Source organism: Aptenodytes forsteri, unplaced genomic scaffold (assembly GCF_000699145.1).
Source record: "Aptenodytes forsteri isolate BGI_AS27 unplaced genomic scaffold, ASM69914v1 Scaffold116, whole genome shotgun sequence".
NCBI lineage: Eukaryota > Metazoa > Chordata > Aves > Sphenisciformes > Spheniscidae > Aptenodytes > Aptenodytes forsteri.
In genome coordinates, this window is record NW_008795491.1 from 744,144 (window position 1) to 764,357 (window position 20,214).

The 20,214-nt window shown below is 36.4% G+C and overlaps 1 protein-coding gene across 1 annotated transcript in view; it reads left to right on the forward strand.

The window, feature by feature from the left end:
- Positions 1-20,214, forward strand: part of XRCC4 (X-ray repair cross complementing 4) — a 175,295-nt gene that overhangs the window by 107,003 nt on the left and 48,078 nt on the right. The window contains exon 6 of the mRNA XM_009281596.2: positions 4,493-4,637. Coding sequence (XP_009279871.1) covers positions 4,493-4,637 — 145 coding nt within the window. The remainder of the gene's footprint in view (positions 1-4,492; positions 4,638-20,214) is intronic.

Genomic DNA, 20,214 nt, shown 5'->3' on the forward strand with positions numbered 1-20,214 from the left:
CCCCCCAGCCTGCTCGCTGGTGGGGTGGGGTGAGGAGCAGAAAAGGCCTTGACTCTGTGTCAGCACTGCTCAGCAGTGACGAAAACATCCCTGTGTCATGACCACTGTTTCCAGCACAAATCCAACACACAGCCCCATACCAGCTACTGGGAAGAAAATTAACTACCCCAGACAAAACCAGCACAGTCTGTGACTGTGTTTCCTATATGTAAAATCTCATTAACTACTACTTTTTTTCTTGCTTGCAGTACACTTTTCCGGAATTCGAACATTGAGAGTATGTTTTCTATCTGTGTGAAGTTAGGTCATTGTAGGCAAACAGACTGCTCAAATTGGGAATGCTTCTACTCATTTTTTTCTTTGCTTGCTTTGCTCCCTGTATATTTTTTTATGGCAAAGCTAAGCTTTTAGTACTGGCTTTAGTCCTTTATTGAGAATAGAGCTTGTACTGAGAGGAGCTGGATTCTGTTTTCTCAGTGAGTACGGCACTGTCATTAATAATTAGGCAAGTCAAAGCTGTAGAATTTTAATTACAGGTGATGATACAGAGAATGAAGGTGGGTAGGGTTTTTTTTTTCAGACTGAAAAGTGAAAATGATAGATTGGAAGGTATTTCTTTTTAAATAATTGACTTATGTATATCAAAATAAAGTAATGCAAAAGTCTATTTTAAAATACAACTGGACTGCCTATCTTTAACCAAGCTACAGAAATTGATTTTAAAATGCCTGTAGTTTTCAGAGATCATGATGCTATGCTAGTACACTAAACAATGCCAGATCCGACCTCGATGCCAGCAGTTGAGCGAAGCCGTCTGCCCCTTTCATTGCTAGCACGTTCCCTGCAATGATTTTGCTCTATACTAGCTCAACCAGACGGTTCCCCAGGCAGAGTCTGGCTGGCCAGAGACTGCTCCCAGCAGAGAGCTTGGAAGAAGCAGTGCTGTTCTCCATGGATGCAAGGTGTTGTGTACCAAATGTCTTGGGAATGGGTCCTGGCATTTTTCTGTATTAGAGTAAAGGCATCTTCCGTTTCCAGGCCCCCAACATTATAGGACTGTATTGCTTTAATTTCATCCTGACTCTTCCAAACCAGTGAAAGCTATTTTTAGTTTTCAGTTTAAATTTTTTTCTAGAATATCCTTTCTTATTTGAAAACTCCCTCCACCCACCAAATAATGTCGCTCTTCAAAAGAAACAACAAAACAATTCATCAAGAGTCTTTAATCTTAGCACAAATATTCTTTTAGTACTTGAACTATGATTCCCTTTCTTGCTCTCTTACCAATCTTGTTTCCTGCAGTTATTCACCTGCAGAAGGTATGTTATATATTGGGAACATTTCCTTTTCTTGATCAACGTTTGTTGGTTTAGGTGGTTTAATTAACTGGCTTTCATCAAACAATACTCTTGCCTGTATTCTTCTCAAAGTTATAACAATCATTCATATTGTATTACATAATACCAAAGTAAGAAATTCAATTTCATGAGAAGTCAAGGAACTTTACTTCTTTACTAATGAAATTTAGACAGAAAAGATTTTCAGAATGAAAAACTAGGTTTATGTTCAAGACTGTCTCTCATTTTTCCAAATTATTTTCTCTCGAGCAATGAATAATATTTTGCTGAAGCTTTCTTTGGCTTTTAGTCAAGTACTATAAATGAATTCATTAATTGGAATTATTTTTGGGCAGCAGTAGTGGGTGTGTGTTTAAAGTCTTATGGTGATGCAGGATATCTTGAGCTTCAGGTGTATGCCATCTTTTCATTAGCAGTTCTAACCTAGGAGGTAGTTTGGCTTAAAAGAAACAAACAAAACAAAAAAAACCCAGCCTATAGTGATCACCCATTACCTATAAGCCAGTCTACTACTGTTGGTAAGATTGCATTCTGTGCTGTCTGAATGAGAAGCCGCCTTCTTGGTATTATTAAAAGAAACATTCTCACAATAGAAATTGTCAACTTTATTGCAGAGGTTTACTTGAGTCATTTAGGTCAATATTTTTTATTCTGCTTGGTTATAATAGGTCATAAGAGAAAAATTTGTTTTCATGGGAAAGATTAGATTGAGATATTTAGTAGAAAACTGAGACCCTTTCCCAGCCTGTAGTTAGCACCAATGCAGTATGCTGCAAAGACGAACATTCCTCTTCCATTTTTCTCACTCGAGCGCCAGTGGGACTGTTGTAGAAGACAAACAGGAATTGTGTCTAAACAGTAAACAATGCTGAGCCTGAGGGCCATGAGCACCGTTGCATCTTACACAAGTAAAAGCACGGAGACACTATTTACTTAACATAAGCATTATGTAGGTTTTGTATATATAGCTAACCCCTGGATCTACTTTTTGGCAAAAGCAGAGAGTGTGGGAGGAGAACAGCAACAAGGAAGGACAGGAGCTATGATAGTGAAATTATTCAAGTTTGTTTGGTTCTTAACAGTAAACTATTTTATGTGTATTAGTTAAGTAGGGGCCAACTTTAGGAAGTGATGTTGCAATATATAAAACAGTATTAGTGTAAATGTTAGATAAACTACCCTGAACATGTTGCCAGTAAAGACTAACTAACAATCATGAAAATATTTTCAACATTTAGCACTGGAAAAGTATGCATAGCTAGTTAAAGTTTAGTGTGGAGACTTAGGCTGTAGTTTAACCCTTTTCAGCATTTATTATAGGCAATGTATCTTATCTGGGCTTTGAAACTTGTTAATTAGCTTGTGCCTTGGAAATATGTCAGCTAATACCTGTTGTCACCCTACAAAGATCTGTAAGTTTGTGGTGTAGTATAGTGCATGCTGGTAAAAGCTAAGAGGTTCTGATATTTAAGCGTATGCTTCATTGTAAGCAGTGGTTGCACTGGCTCTAGGGAGCCTCTATTTACATGTTTAATTTAGCAGTGTTCTTGGTTAGAAACACATTTGTTTGAGAAACAGTGAAAATATTACTTGTGGGTTGCATATTTTCTTTCTGTTTCATTTTCAGTAGACATGGATAACAACTGTGAAAGGAATGAAGAAATAGGACCCATTATTTACTTTCTGTGAAAACCTTCGGTATTGAATCTCAAATAATGGTGTCTTTCATCCATGTGAAGATTAAACCTTCCTAAAACATACAGAAAGTAATAATCAGGGAATTTACCATAATAGCATCAGCCTCAGTCACCACATTATTATTTAATATATTTCAGTTGAAATGTGTGCTGTTCTGGATATCATTATCTTGAAAATTCAAAGTAATTAAAGATTTTATTTTTAAAGCAGGCATACCAAATAAAAGCATGCTACAGGATGTTGATAGCTGGAATAAAAATGTCTATTTATCTTCTGAGTGCATTAATAGCAAGGGAAGGGAGGATTTTAGCTTAAGGAAGGATCTGGTTGTCTTGACATTTGAGCTTCAAGTAGATAACTGTCAAAGCAGAGAGGGGATTGTTTTTTAAGTGTAGATAGTGCACCTCTTATGAATTTATATGATAATATAAGTGTGAACCAGGTGTGAAATTGTAGGTTATGCAGTAATGATGGAAGTTAAAATCGTAGGTAAATGAACCTGGACAGAGCCTACTTTACTTACCTTCAGCAGAGGAGCCAGTGGAAACCTAGACGGGTTATCCAGTTTCGGGTTGTGAGGTGTTAGGAATTCTCCCTGTTTTCCTTTCAGGCTGCAGCTACTCTTTTTCACTTTGAGAGGTTTAGTCTGAACCAGGGCCACACCTGTTCCACGGGTAGAGCAGTAAGCTGGTGTGTTACTGCTTTTTGTGCATGGGTTTGCTCCAGATGGATGGTTTCTTGCCTCACTGAACAGACATCAGGCTGTCCATCAGTCTTTCTGCACGTTGTCTTCAGGGAGTCTCCAGCAGAACGTGTAAGGATTTATTGCCTGGAGGTCTGTGGTAGCAGAATGACTAGTACCTTGCAAAAAAAAGTACAGTGCTTAATCACAGCAATAAGCTTCTCTCAAGGGTTTATCCTAACGAACATTGAAAATTATTTAATTCTTTTTTGTTCTGGGTGTGTATTACTGTCCATACTGTAGACCAAGAGTCTGAACAAAGCCATGCAGTAAGCAGAACACTCAAGCTCCTTTCCTTTTGCCACATGCACACCTTCCTCAGTTATTCTGTAGGTGACAAAGACTAACTTCAGGTAGGTGAAACTGGGCTCTATAGACTACCTCTCTAGTTACTGTAGAGTCTACAAGGAGGAATGAGGAGACCATAAGTATATTTCTGGTTTATAACTGCCCATCTTTGTCTCCACTGACTACAAAGAGATGTCCAGGGAAGCTTATCTTTCTAGTTTAAATTTGGTCTTTTTGAATTTTCCTTTATGTCATCTGTTTGTTTTGACAGCAACTGCTGTCAAATCTGAGCCCTTCTTAGCAGCATAGAGATTTTAATAAAAATAAACAAAAAATATTTTAAGAATTGACTTGTAATACTTCATATTCAAGTTCTTTTCAACTTTGGTCTTTTTCCTTTTGGCAGCACCAGAACGAAGGGATTCACTTCTGTATAGCCCAGATGTCATTGATACCACTCCAAGAAGAAAGCGAAGACAAAGGACAGCAAAGCCTGCTGGGACAGGAGCTAAGATGGCTACTTATGAGACAGAACTGCCAGCCAAGGAAAAGTAAGCAGTTTTCAAATGTATTAAAATGTTTTTATATCTACCGATGTCAGAGGGTTTGTGGTTTGGGTTTTTTTGTGTTTTCTTGTGCAGTTTCATATTTCAGACCAAGCACTGTTGTGTTACATTCTGTATAGTCATTTACAGTAATTTTACCGAACTTTGAATAGATGTGAATGATTAAATTGTCAGGCCCAATGACTTATTGATTTTAATACACCTCTAAAGGGACAATTGTAAAATTCCTTTCTTTAATTGACTTGGATAACTTTGAGCAAATAGATTGAAGCCTACTAAACCTATGTTCTGTAGGTTACTGTATAACCCTGCAGGCAAAGAAGGATGCGTTTATAGCAAGTGCCAAACTAAGATGGACAGCTTCAGCTATGTTGTGTCACAGAAAGTAGTAGCATTATGAGTGTCTTTTTTCGCAGTGAGGATGGTCAAACACAGGAACAGGTTGCCCAGAGAGATTGTGGAGTCTCCATCTGTGGAAATATTCAAAACCTGACTGGGCACGGTCCTGGACAACCTGCTCTGGTTGAGGAGGGAGGTTGGGCTAGGCAATATCCAGAGGTGCCTTCCAACCTCACCATCCTGTGATTCTCTCTTTGTAATTTCAGTGGAAATTAATTCACAATACCATTTTTAATAGACCAGAATAGATTTCTTTTGAAAATAAGATCAGTGGGGAGAAAAAAGTATTCAGTCTTAAACACAAGGGGGTCAGAATTTATAACACTTAATAAAAGTCTTTTTCTTCTTATGTCACTCTTGACTTTTGGAAATATTTTGACATGATCTGGGACGTGCTTAGTTATGCATAGAATTACCTTGGAGCTGCAATATGATTGCTGGCATTTTCTTCAAAAACTGGTATTTTTTTTAAGATCTATGGTAAGTTAGATTTAAAAATACTTATTTTCCCTTTTTATCTGTAATATCCACGGATAATAAACTGTTAAACAGACATGGACACAAGCAGACTACAAAGACATTTCCCATGATTAACAAAGATTTCTGTTTAAATCAGCAAGAGAATTATCTTATTTTGACATAGAAGGTCGTGGCTTGATGCCAGTTAGGAATGTTTAAACTTACAATCCTGTTTTATTAGTAAAAAACCAGGTATTTTTTAGAACAGTCTAGAAAAATGTCAAATTCTGCTCTTCTGTTCTTTTAGAGTCTAGTATATTACAATGAACAATGCCCTTTCCCCATTGTATGTAGTCAGTTCGATTTTGAGTGCCTGGCTATGTTTGCCTGACATAGAATTTCATACTTTTTAGTATTGATTGTGGAAGGAAAACCTACAGAGGCAAATGATTGCAAAGGAGAATATAGAGGCCTTGGGCTGAGTAATCCTCAGTGTATGAATATCTGAGTCCTGTGTGTAGGGGAAGGACTAAGAGGATATTGATATTTTTGTTTTAATTCCTTTAAGTAAGGCAAATTTTAGAAAAAACAGAGCAACGTTATGTTTTTCATACTGTGCAAAACATTTCTAATACGCTTCACAGAATTGAGTCAGAGCTGAATCTGAAGAGTGGCTCTTCTTGGCCATAACATAGTTAGTCATATTTTAAAGCTTACCATATGGAACATCCATCCTATCAGTCTTTACCCCCGTTTTTCTTTTTGCATTATGTATGTATGAATTGCATGGTAAACAACAGCTTTGCACTACAGGTCACAACATTGCTTGGCATGTGACATGCCTTCCAGTACTGTGAAGGTGTATCTGACAGTGAAAGATCTGTGTTTCTGTATGATCACGTGGTGACTTCAGAAATCAAATGTGATATTGGACATTTGGCTCGATACTGGAATATGTTTTTTAATCCTTTCTTTAGTTAAAAATACAGTGGCAGTGCTAATTCTTTGGTTAGATAAGAAGTTATTAGATCTCCCCATTTACCTGGAACGTTACAAAAGCCGAACTGTATGCTGATTATTTTTCTCAGTGTCCGTGCTTAGTTCTTGGGTTTTGAACTTCATCTTAAGTCTTTTGCCAGTTGCTAATCAAGCTTTCAGTCAATTTGCTTGGCTAATAATTTTCACTTCTTTTTAGCCTCTCAAAAGTAGGGAGGTGCAGAATCAGTATCATAATCCAGTTCACAAATATAGTTGTTTCTTTTTATGAAGCCTCTTCAGTAATTTGTACTGACAGAATGCTAGATCCTACACGGTGCAAAAGTCTTTATCTTAAGCTGATGGTACATTGGGGTCCTGCCCAAAATGTTTTCCAGTATTGTGTCACTTAGCAAAAAATTACTAATCCTGCTGGGGAGGTGGGGAGGAAGTTAACCTCTAAATTCCTTCACCTTTGGAAATGCTCCATCACAAATATGGAAGATGTACAGCCCTTGAAAGCATGTCATGCTTTTCTGTTTGGCAGGAGGATCAAATGACAGATTGTGATCACATTTGCAAATGCACGAGTGAATCCTTATTTCTGAGCTCTCCTGCACAGACCTGCAGAAAGATTTGATTCTTTACTTGTAATGTAACTACTTTAAGGTGCTATCACATAAAATCATATCCCACAGTTCTTGTTTTAACAAACTAAAGCTTATTTAGAATTATTTTCTATTTGCAATTTTTGCTGACATCATCAGTGTTTGTTTCATGTTTGCCAGGCAATGAAAGGGCGGTGACAAACCAAACATTAAGAGCATAATGCTGTCTTTATATTGTTGCATCATAAGTCGATTGATACAAGATCCTAAATCAGAAGAAAAAATACCTCTTAACTGAAGGAGAACATCCAAGTTTTTCTTTTCTTTTTGGCTTTCAGATTGTTTTTTGAAAATACAGTGTTTTTCAACACAGTCATCGTTATCACATAAGAGGAATTGTATCTTAACTTTTATATATTTCTCCTAAGATTTTAAAGTATGGTAAGAAAGTGCCACTTATGCTTAGATTTAAGAGCATCTAAAGTAAATACTGAGTCATGAAAAATAAAAGGATTCTGTTTTCGCAAATATTTTAGATTTATGGATGTTGAGGCTAGTTATGTAGCAATTCTCTAGTCCTTTGGAATGAAAATATATTCTTAGATATGACCAAGAATACTGAGAAGAATGCAAATAAAAATCTGTTTAACATAGAAATCAGAGCAAAAGCATTACTGCCTTTCTCATGCTTTCTGTGTGGGTGCAGTAGCAGGAAAAGGGGTTGAATTGTATTTATCTATATAGACATCTAGTATTATTGTGACAATTTATTCAAGGACTAAATCAACATTTTTAATGAAACCTGGAAATGTGCTTTGGATAATATTAAGCTTAGTGAAAGTATAGACATGAGATCAGCAAAGAACTGAACTAAGATTTGTGGAACAAGGTTTGCTAAATGAACTGTTTACTTATTTGCTGAGACAAAGATGTTCTTTAGGATAAAGCAGAAATTCAGAATAATTAGTTGGTCAGTGAACTGCCAAGATTCAGGTTTATCCAGCTCTCTAGCAGGGTGTTTTTCAAATCTGAGATATCCAATGAAAGGAACTGCTTCTTTAGGCAAACAGATGTTACTTATTGTTGATAACAGTCAAACTCTGGCTCACAATTTACACATTTTTAAAATGTGACAAAGGATGGTTCTTACAGTTCAAAACATGATTGAGTCAGGAAGTAAAATAAAATTATTCTGATTCCAGTAAACTGTGATGGTATTGGTGAAGCTTTAACTGTAAGTTAATATCTGGCAATTTCCTAAGGTGCAAAGCAGAGATAATATGTAAGTCAAGTTAAGATGCAAATTCTACTTTTCACAATTTGCATTTCATACTTAGAGGAGAAAAATTAATAAGACCTATCCCAATCCACAGATAGAAATTATGCTTATTGATGCATTACCCAAATCTCTCAGGGGACTGCATATGAATAACACTATTAGCTATGTAGAATATGCATTCAATATAGAGGCTTAAGTGTATGGCCTGTCAGCCTGAATCCTATAAATAATTGGATGTTTCTATAACAATTTCACTTTAAAAGTATTGGAACCTATTTGAAAGAAGATAGTACCTACTGAAGATGACAAATTTTTTTTATATAATTTTATAAATTAAGCATAGTCATTGAATGCACAATACTTTGTGTAGCTTATACAGTCTACAGCCACAGAGTACAGTGGACCCCAACCAGTGCTGGAGTCTCTGTAACTAAAACAAAAGTAAATCAGGAAAAAGCTTCCTTTTCTAGTACAGCTTACAACTATTACTTTGTTTCCACAAGTAAAAATATATCTTTCTGCTTTGGTTTATCAAAATTGTTTTTATTTAAAGAGGTAAGAAAAGCAAAACCTTTTTTTCTGTCTGTCTGTTATTTCTTACTAATAAAGTGTCTAGTTTTATGGTCCTCATTCACACATGGGTTTCCTAGGAGGCAGGCTTTACTGGATAAGACTCAAAATTTCTTTAAGTCATTCTGTATGTTTCAAAATGTAATCCATTCTGCCTGCTGTATAGTGCTTATAATTTCTTTGCTATTGAATGTGTGCATACTGTTGAGGATATGTACAATTACAGAAGTGGTTTGGGGGAAAGCATCTTAAATACAGGAAAAACCTTATTATGGATGCAAATATGCTGGATTCTCCTGAGAATAAGAGTAGACACAACCAAAAAATGTTATTACAGAGAAAATGCTTCTTAATTCTGAGAAGCAAGTGTTAAGAAACACTTTTAATTCAGTTGACTGAGAAATAACAGGTATTATTTGCTTGCCTTTTCTATAAAGAAATACATGTTTACACCAAGCACTGTGACTCTGACTTATTAGTTATTCTGCATGTCAAAAATTTCAGTTTCATATGTATAAGTCTAGTTTTGTACATTTGATGTAGCTGTTACTGTCTTTTTTTTTAATTTGAATTTGACTTTTGCTGGCTTGATACTTCTTGCTTGATTGATAAAACTGGGTTACTGTCAGAATCAGGCCTACATTTAAATTGGAGGAAAGATGCTTTCCCTTAACTTCAGTATGCTTGGTTTTGCTGAAATGTTGAGATGCAGTCATAGCCCCACTGAATTTGGTAGAATCTTTGCCACCAGTAATTTAAATCTTTCTTTTTTACATGTGAATGCTGCTTTTTCAGAGAGTTCAAAGTGCTCAACATATATCTAGGAGTCCTCAGAAACATCTGTATGAAATAAAAAAACATATTCAGGTTGCTGACTGGGTATTTGGAAGTGCCAGGAGCTGCCAGGGGGTGTTTTGTGCCACCTGCATTGCCATCACCTGCTCCATCAGAAGAGGGCAAAGAGAGAATGTAATTTTTACTTTAAATATGATTGTTATGGTCCTCGTGCTCAGTGTTTGTTCTTGACTTAAGGGTCTGATTAAAGTTAGTCACTTGTGTAATTGTGGGTAGAATCAGCTGCATAGTTTTTCTTGTTAATGATAAATGTGGGGGTTTTTTATTTTCATACTCTCGTCTCTTTCTGTTCCTTCAAAAGGTTTTTACAGTCTTCATAGGTATATATAATTTATTTGAAAAGAAAGCTCTCAGCGTTATATTCCAATACTGTAATAAGCTGGACTTGTCTTTCTTTTGATAACCTTTCACCCCTTTAAAAGCACTCAGAGCCTGTGGTGTGCCAGGAATCCCCTGGGGATCATCTCTCTGCATTTGTTTAATTTATTGCTTGCGGTTCACATTTTTAAAGTCCTAATGCAAGGTTTATTTAAAATGTGGTTTGCCACTACCAATGATTCAGGTAGCAAAAACATAGATTTGTCCTGGAATTTGGCATTCTCAGAGGGTTACACATAGGCATTGGTATTACTGTCTCACACAACAAGTAATTCTTTCTCGTAAAGGTTTAACCAAGTGAAATTTGGATTCCACTGAAAATGATACCATAACCTTCCACGGTCCAGAGGGGTTATAAAGTTTACACCACAGTTACGTCTTTTTAAAAAAAGATATATTTGAGAGTTCATGTTGACATGTCACTTTTTATTCATTAAGTGTATTTATTTAATACATTTGGAGAGAACTTGCAAAACCTTGCATGGTGTGAAAAAGCACTATGATCACTGGTATATCAGTGAGTCAATGTAGGGTCTGTGTACAGGAGTGATAAGCTCATTCCTGCCATAATTTATGGAACTCAATGTTTAGAAGGTTTCTGATAATTAACTCGTTCAGGCTGAAATGTAAACAGGTTAAGAAATCTCTTAGAAGTGGACAGTCAGGTTCATTTGAGACTCTAATGTGAGAATCAAACCAAAATTTTTTTAAATAGCTGAATTAAGTCCTTTTTGTGTTTCATTCATGCTCAGCATTTTCTTACACTTTGGAAGGTTTCTTTCTTTCCCTTTTTTGCCATGACATTGGCAGCAGCAGTTGGTCACTGGTCATACCAGACAGACTTTTGAGTCACCTGTGCAAATATTAAAAGTTGTACTGTAACTTTGTGTGGCCTGATGGCAGCTTTGATAAGTGATACTTATCTTCTGAACAGTCACCTGTGAATATTTAAGGTTGCATAAGGTTGGAGTAGAAAGAAGAGCTGTGTTTAACACCTGTGTTGTGTGACTTGTGGCTGTACAAAAATGGGGTGTTGCCAGAGGAAAAAAGGATAGAAACCTTCGATTACAATGCATAGCAATATTTGCAAAAAAAAAAGTTGCAAAAAATCTAGAGTAATTCCATATTCAACTGGAATGAATAAGGCAGAAATAAATACAATACAGTATAGTTGCTTTTCTCTTGGTGGCACCCTGGCTTTCTGTGCAGTGAGTGTCTTTGTTTTAAGTGAGTGGTAGATAATCAGGCTTCCACCACCCATGTGGGAAGGGATGATTTATTTCCATGGGAAGTGCAAGGAATTGGTATCCTCAATCACCATTTCTCCTGACTCCCCAGGGAAAGATGGGAAAATATGAAGGCTGAAAGCCCGGGGCAGGGAAAAATGAACATTATCTGCTGACCTTCGAGGTTGCAATTTCTCCTGAGCAAAGTCGCTCAGGTCTCTAGTTTGTAGCACATCTCACCAATTTTTGTCACTAGTAATAGCCTAATAATTGACTGCTGATGGAGAAGTTATTACTCGGTAAGACTGACAGGACTCTACCCTGTGTTTTCTCAGGGCATGTTCTTTAGAGCAGGATTTTATTGCTGTGACAAATCTGGTGAGATATATGTCTCAAATAATTAATCTATAATGTATTTCAGTGAAACTGGTAGCTGTGAGATTGTAAGAGGATAGCTTAAAAAATGGAAACAGTATCTTCTTCCATTACCTTTCTGGTAAATTTTTGGTGTTTTTTTCCCTTGCCTTTCTAACAAAGTTTTCCTATTGGAATGATGTTTGAACCAAATTTTATATTTTAAGCCTCTCTTAGGTAGGTTGTGGGTTGCTATAGTTTAATTTATCACACTCTGGATTAGTTTTGTTAAATACTGTGATCCCGGCTAGGGTATTTTAATGTGGGAGGCAAAAGAATTACTCCTCAGGAGTAAATTACAGTAAGAAGGAGGAAAGATTGTGTGTGGTTGAGCTAACTGGCAGTGCTGGAATATTTGTTGGCTTTTGATGTAGACCAAGCTACAATATTTTCAGTCGTTTAGGGGGAAGGGTGGGAAGTAAGAAAAGTAGATTGCATTAAAAACAACAAAGAAGGCAATATTTAAAATTCCTTGTACATCCTTGTGATTAGTGTAGAGCACCAAATGGGCATTCTTTTTATGAACACTTCTGTAAAAGGCTCTTGATGATGTTGTCAATTAAACCTCCATTTCCTAAAACAGCTCTTCAGGCAGAATTATTTTCACATTACTTTTAATGGGAAGAAGCAGGTAATGTAGATGCCTAAGATTTTGATTATACACATTGGCAGGAGATTAAGACTAGACTGATGGAAAGCCTAAGTAACCATGCTTGCCAGCTCAGTCCTGATGTCGAAGATAGACAGCACGGAGGAGAATGAGATGAAAGCTTGGCTATTTTAATGAGATAAAGCTGCCTCAAATATCTGGTTATATTGTTCATTAGACTGATCATGAAGTATAGCTTTACTGGATTAAATTAGATTATTCCATATAGTGCAACTGTCTGTGAAGACCAGTAATCCCTTAACTCATTATGGACCCCAGGAAACGTTCTGGAGAAAATGCCATACACAAAAATACACTAAAACTCGGGATTTGGGAAATGATTTCACAAACACTTGCAAATGCTCCTGCTCCATTGAGGTGATCACTCAGCTTCTGCTCAGTTCAGTGCACTTTGCAAAAGGCAGATTCACTGCATGAAGCTATTAATATTTTTATTTTTATTTGTATTTGTCCTTTTTCTGTACTTAACCTTTTAGCAGTGAATCATCCTTTCTTCCTCCCTCTGCCCTCCAAAAAATGTCCCACCTCAGCAAAGCAGGGCTAAAAAGCTACCATTTAGAACTAGCAACACTTTTCAATTTCTTTATGCTAATGTAAGTGATTCATCCTCTGTATAAAAACCATAGAACTAAATCCATGGAACTTTTTTTTCCAATAGTGACTTTGCTTCTCAAACAGTGAAGGCTGTGTCTATATTGCTTATTTGTTTTCACCTGCTTAATTTCACTGATTACTGTTAACTGTGAAGACCTACGTTCAGCCAGTAAGAAATACTGTATCAGACTTAAGCGACCTGCTAGACCTCCTGTATATGATGTATAATACAGAGTACATTCAGTAATATTTTCTGTGGCTTTCTCTCCATCTCCTTTTATGTCTTTTATGGCAGGTTCATTAGATTTACTCTTTCATAGCTGCCAAGGATGCTGTTGAAACTGTGTAAGATACAGACATCAGAACATTTTCTGTTCCAGACTGCTTGAAATCTAGTGCAAAAACGTAGGAAAACCAAGGGGAAAAGGACTCCAAGTAAACAGACTTGTGCTGAGTTTTGTTTTAAACCTGTACCTTCTGCCTCACAAAGCAAGTTGATCTTTCAAAATGACTTGGAACAAGAAAAGGTCTAGAGAGGAGTACAGAAAATGGTGAGAGATGACACTGGGAACATTACTGAGCAGACGGATGAGAGGGAACATGGTGAGAGGCACTGATTTGTGCATTTGTTTTCCTATTTATCACGTATATATGTTTCCCCAAAGCAATACATTAAGTGCTTGAAGTCCATGACAATGGATTTTCAGTAATATTTAGAGCGTCCCCAAATCTGGTCTGTATGGATAAATATTCATAAATTTATACACTGTGACTAATACATACGGTATGAGCAAATGCACTTTCATGGTCGGTTGAGAGGACTCATCTGTTTCTGTCAACTTGTATCAGGATTCAGCATGACATTAATCAGTATGCTTTTTGATGAGTTCTGCCATCTGTGGGAGGGTATATTGCACATTCTTATGCATCAGTCTAAAAACTTGTAGAATAAGAGAAAGAGTCGGACAAATTTCACATTATGTCTCTCTTAAAATAATGTAACTACCCTTTCAATCTCCTTGAATGTAAATAAAAACAGGAGCTTATTAGAAGCTGTGGGAGGTACAGAATTAGATTAATACAATCCTTGTTTACATAGAATACTGCTGGAAGACTTCCTTGATTACTTAATAACACTTAAAAAAATCCCTTGCTTTATTCAGCTGTCAAACCATTCATAATGATTTTCATGTAGCTATTGCATCATTCAAGCTTGTACATATGAACAGTAATGTGAAAATTAATTACATGCTTGTGTTTTCTTCAGACTGTTAACTGTATAGCAACTATTATAAGTGGGCTTGGTATAACACTGAAGGAAAATGGTCAGTATTCAAAAACGATCAGCAAAAGTGTCAATGTTGTAATGAACGTTAAATAGCAGGAGTGAGATAAAATAAAAGGCTCTTCTAAAAATTATCTCAATGATTCAAAAGACATCAAGTACTAAGGTGAATTCAAATCTGACAATAGTCTAGCCATTGTCATCAATATTTCGTCCTGTATGTTTAGAATGAACACAGTAATAATGACTAAAACTGAGGAAAAGGGCCAAATGTGCATGTAAACACTAGTGTTTGATGACGGTAAGTTTCATTCTAGGTTTCATTCTAGAAATAGATGAGATTTCTAATGTGCTTCTTTAAAAGCTGATAATTATTCAATAGTGTATAAATAAATATTTTGTATACCACTACCACTTATGTAGATATGAGAAAGAGAATTTGATACCAAAGTAGGAGACCTGTCCATTAAATTAAAAAATGGTATCTCTAGCCTTGTGTTTCTCTAGAAAAGATAGGATAAAGAAGGTATTTAACTTGAGAAAATAATTTGTGAGAAGGTTGTTGGAAAAGGTGGTAATTGTAGAAAAAGGTTGAAAGAAATTTGGCTTAAGTTTTAGAAAATCTATTTCATGGAGAGTGCTTCACTGAATTTAGCAAAAGTTTGGAAAAAAGATGGATTTTTTTTTCCATATTGAGAAGTTAACCACATATTATTTAAAATTATCAGGTTCTGAATTATTGTTTGGCCATGGGAAGAAAACTGTTATCAACACTTAATTCACATTGTGATCTGGCCCACTCCACTCCCCAGATTCCTAGGCAACACTTTAGAATATTTTCACAGGGGTTATTTTTTGCTCAGAGAGGAATATGGTACATTAGTCATCACTTCAACGTTCCGGTGCAACTCGCTAAACCTTGAAGTTGCACAAGTGTAAAACTGAAGTAAAGTGATGATAAATCATGTCATTTAGTTTCCCGTGGTGATGTGAACCATCCAGACTATTATTGCTTTTGTCTCTCTGGAGATGCTCCCTGGATAACTATTAAACTACCTGAAGAAAATTCTACTTTTATTAAAGTATCCTGAAAAATTATATATTTTTGTAAAGAAAATCCTCAAATATTTAGGCTAAAATACACCACTAAATAATAAAACATTTCTAAAAATAGTATACCTACTGGATTTGCTGTTGATCACAAATACAGAATTATTTTTCTGCTCAGGTGCTGTATCACTGCCAAGCTGTACTGAAACATAAGGTTAAGAAAGTAAGTAAATACTGCCCTTTAGTTATATATCTGTGTAGCTACAGCTGTGAACATCTGAAGAGCAAATGCATCTGAAGATGCATGAGCAAAAACATCTGAAGATGTTCAGTGAGAAAAAATACCCAGTTGTGTTGACAAAATCCGAAGTGATAGAATCTGAACAGCTATTTCAGTTAAAGTAAAAACAGATTTGAAAACACAAACAGAAGATCTCCAAATAAAAATAAAATATCATCAGGATATGATGAATTCCCTGTTGGAGCAAATGCATCTGAAGATGCATGAGCAAAAACATCTGAAGATGTTCAGTGAGAAAAAATACCCAGTTGTGTTGACAAAATCCGAAGTGATAGAATCTGAACAGCTATTTCAGTTAAAGTAAAAACAGATTTGAAAACACAAACAGAAGATCTCCAAATAAAAATAAAATATCATCAGGATATGATGAATTCCCTGTTGACTCTTTAAAGGATCCAAAATACTTTGTGAGCTCCAGATTCAAGGTTTTAAAAAGAGCCAAAAGCATCAACTTTTTATCAATGTTACTCAGAGCGATCCCAGAGCTAGTATAAGCAAAACTTCCAAACCAGTATCCCCCAACCAGTGATAATGGTGTGGGAGAGAAGCAAGGGAAAGAAAAGGAGCAGAGAGGAGCAAAACAGTCTTTTACCATATATATCCAGTTTGTGCAACTTACCGTCAGGGTACGTGTTGTACTTCCCGAAGATGGCAGCAACAGTGGTTGGTTGGGCCAACAAGCTGCCGAGGAGCAATGTCCTGTTTTCCCCTTTGCAAGCAGGTTGATGGCTGATGAGTCTAAACACAGATAATACTGATCTGGCTGCCCATGAGTTCAGGTGTACCGCTACTAGCCAAACAAACAGCATGATCACAGCTCTCATGCCTACCGTCGCACCACATCGGTTTTGTCCGGTTAGCACTTTTGGTTGGGTGGTAGCTGAGGGCACACTAGTGGGGAGGTAATGGACATGGTTGTTTTGCAATAGGAGGGTGAGAAAATTAGGAACATTTATGTATGTAGCAGGAGACTTAGAAAAATATGTCAAGGCACTGAAATAAATGGGGACGGGATTGTAAGAGCTGGAGGGGTTATAGTGACATGGGATTTAGCGTTAGAGGGATATAGTGTTGCCCAACTGAGTCTTTATTCACTCTTTTGTGCAAGGCCTCTCAGTTTTCTATTTGTCTTCCTACTTTCTCCTATCCAGCGTAACACTTGAGAGGCGTATAACAATGGCCTTCTGCATGCCTGATATGCATCTGCACTTTTTCTGCTCTAAATAATACCAAATCAACCATCATATCTTAGGACAGAAGTATGAGTGCTTGTTAGACTGTTTATTCAGTATGACTTGGTGCAGGATGTTGCCAGAGACCACAATCCGAAGTTCACAGTGTCTCTAATGAAATGATTTGCAAGGTTGAGATGTTTCTGATGCTGTTATAACCTTTTCTTAGGCTAGATTTACAAAAAAGTCAATGTTTCATATTACCCTAAGACAGTGTTAGCCAGACACTCCTCTTTTTCACGGTTTCCTGCATACCACTCCCAGTTCTGCACTGACTCCTGTGTCCTGACGTGTTCTCCTTCTGCCAAGCTAAAACAATACAACTTACTTCTTCATTAGTTCTAACCTTTGTGTTGCTGAGGTCCCTTTGCAAAACCAGCTCATATGTAGATAGGTCATATTGAATATGATGATATGTGTTATTGGCCTGTATATCTTCTGATGTTAGCATTTGACTGATCAGAATTTTTACAGCTAAGAAGATAAAGAAGACTGCAAAATGACCTGCCTTTTTAGAGCACTGAAAGTGCTTTTCAAATACGTTGAAAGTTAGCCCAACTTTCAAACCAGTGGCAAATCTCCTTTAAGAACAAAGTTGAGCCACACTGAGTGCTTGAGAAGAATTTTCCAAACACCATTTGAGCTTCATGATATATCAACCAAAAGGTATATTTCTATTCAATAGAGAAATAAGCGAGTGAAAGAAAATGCTAATTTGAGGGGTATTTATATTAGTAAAGTTCAGCATCAATTTTTACAGTTGGTAAACAGGCTTGAGTGTTGTTGGCCAGGTAAGTTTGCATATTCTATGCAAGCCTTTCAAATGACTTGAATCTTCCTGAATCTAAGCTGGCTCTTCATATTTTTGTTTCACATCTTCACTTTTTTACTAGACATTCCTGTCTTGAGTAATATTTAAGCATAGTATTTAGTTTTAAAGCATTCATCTGGTATTTATTTAAATGCTGTTACCTTTGCATTAAAAAGTTGAGTCTCAGTTAGGACTTCCAAATTATTAGCATTAAAATTTCTGTCACACCTAAAATTGCTGTCCTTAGCAGGGCACAGACATTCCAAATGTAATTGAGTTCTCTGCTTTTAAATATATTCCTTGGCTGAGTCATGTTGACAAGTGCTTTTCATCTTGAAAACTTTCCAGTTGTTAGACTTAGTCAATTTGACGTGGAATTCAGAAAATGAACCGAAGTGGAGCCTAACACTGTCTCCATAAAGGTGCACCTGTGTGTAGGTTAACTTGCCATCACCTGACATGTCCAAATATTATTCTTCCATTGTATGTTCTTACAAAAGTATGTTGTCTCCTGTAACACAGTCTCTATTGTCTGCTAGAGCAAAATGTGACTGCCTTAATATATGTGAAGAAAAAAGGAAGAAAAGAGAAGTCAGGTTGTTTTTCTGAGCAGTTTCACCTAAACTTTTAGATGTACAAGACGGAAACAAAAATGTAAGATCCACAGCTGCAAGTTTTTTCTTGAGGCAGCTCATAACCTTGTCAGTAGCATCTTGGAATAGCTTTTGGAATCCAGTCAAATCCATTTCTGGTGTCTAATTTGGGCAATTACCTCACCTCAGTTTTAGGTCTGGCCCAAGATAAGGTAGGTCCTGTTTGACATATCAGCCTAAATTCTTACAGGGTTAACTGACAAAATTAGGTACCTTGGAAGAACTGTGAAGAATAATCTGGTTCATCTAGCTTAGATTCGGCACAGTCTCCATTAGCTGCCACTTAGTCCCTCTAGGGAACCAATAGGAAAAGTTAGGTTCTTCCATCTGAATATTTGAAAGCTGCTGGATTTGGACCATCTCCTGGAAAACAGATGTAGTTCAGTCTCTCAGGCTGTGTAGAGTCTAGCATCCTGAGTCTCACTAGGCAAGTATTCTCACCTGGACTTTGGAGAAAAAGGGGACACTATGTGGTGTGTTGTCAAGCTTAAAATTAATTTCATTTGACTTCATCTAAGTTTCTGAGCTTCTCTAGAAGATTCTGTTGATAGTCCCGGAGTTTGCCTGCTAATTCTAGATTATATCAGAGTTCAGTGCAAGGATACTGCAGGACACACATGTGTAGCTAATGGTAAGATCCCAAGGAACTTTTAGGCTATCTAGGGAGCTGCTTAATCATTTCAGAAGCTTGTGAAGTTGGGCATTCCTAGAAACTATGTAGACCAAATAGCTATTTTAGTTGTTAAGTGGGCTCTTGGTAGACCATCTAGAGATTTCAAAAATTTTCTAAATTAATTTATAGGTTATTGACTCAAATGTATTGAATCATGTTGTTAGTGTGAAATCACATTTGAACTAAAAACTTCTGAATTAATATTAAAGATTATTTATAAGCTTTGATGACAAGATCTATGCCCTTGGGAGCCTGATACTCTTCATACTTAGACGCTGTAGTATAGAAGAAATTAAATAAGGTCAGCAGAGTGACAGGACATAATCAGGGTCCTCAGTCTTTAATAAGTTCTTACAGATGTTATTAACATGTCAATTCTTCAGTAGTGTTATTGTGGATCTATTGGCAGAGAAGAATTTGCAAGTCTTAGAGGAGAAGGTGGGTTGTTTTTGTTTTGGGTTTTTTTTTTTTTTCAAAAGACCCTTTTACACTATGCAAAATTAATTTTTAGTTAGCCAGGGAAGGAATCTGTGCTGCAGGACAGGATATTACTGGGATATAATTGACAAATTAAAGTTTTATTATAAATGCGTGAGCAAGACATCTCCCTAGACTTCTGTCTTTTTCTTCTCAGAAACAGGAAAATTTAAATTTATACCATTTCATTCTCCTTCCTTATTTTATGTTATTTTCAATACAGTACTACTTTTATTTTCTCACTCTTCTTCATCTTTCAGCAAAATGAATTCTCCTGCCAGTAACCAAGCTGTCAGATAAATTATAATAAAATTCATATTAACTTGAAAGGGAACTGAAGGAGTAATCCACATTAAAGTATACAATAGCAATTCCATAGGCAATCTGAATGTGAAGCTTACATGAGAACTCATAGATAATACCAGCTCTGAAGCTACTGTTTTTATTATAACACTTCTTGATTTCAGAAGAACTTTGCTCTAGATTTTAGTGTACACAAATTAAATGAAAGGGTACAGGGCTTCAGCACCAGGCAAGTATTCAAGAAAAAATGTAATACGTTGACAATGTATACCTGCTTAATTGGATAAATAGAACAACCTCCTAGATAAATGATGACTGACAGATCATAAAGCTCTCTAGTGTTTAATTAT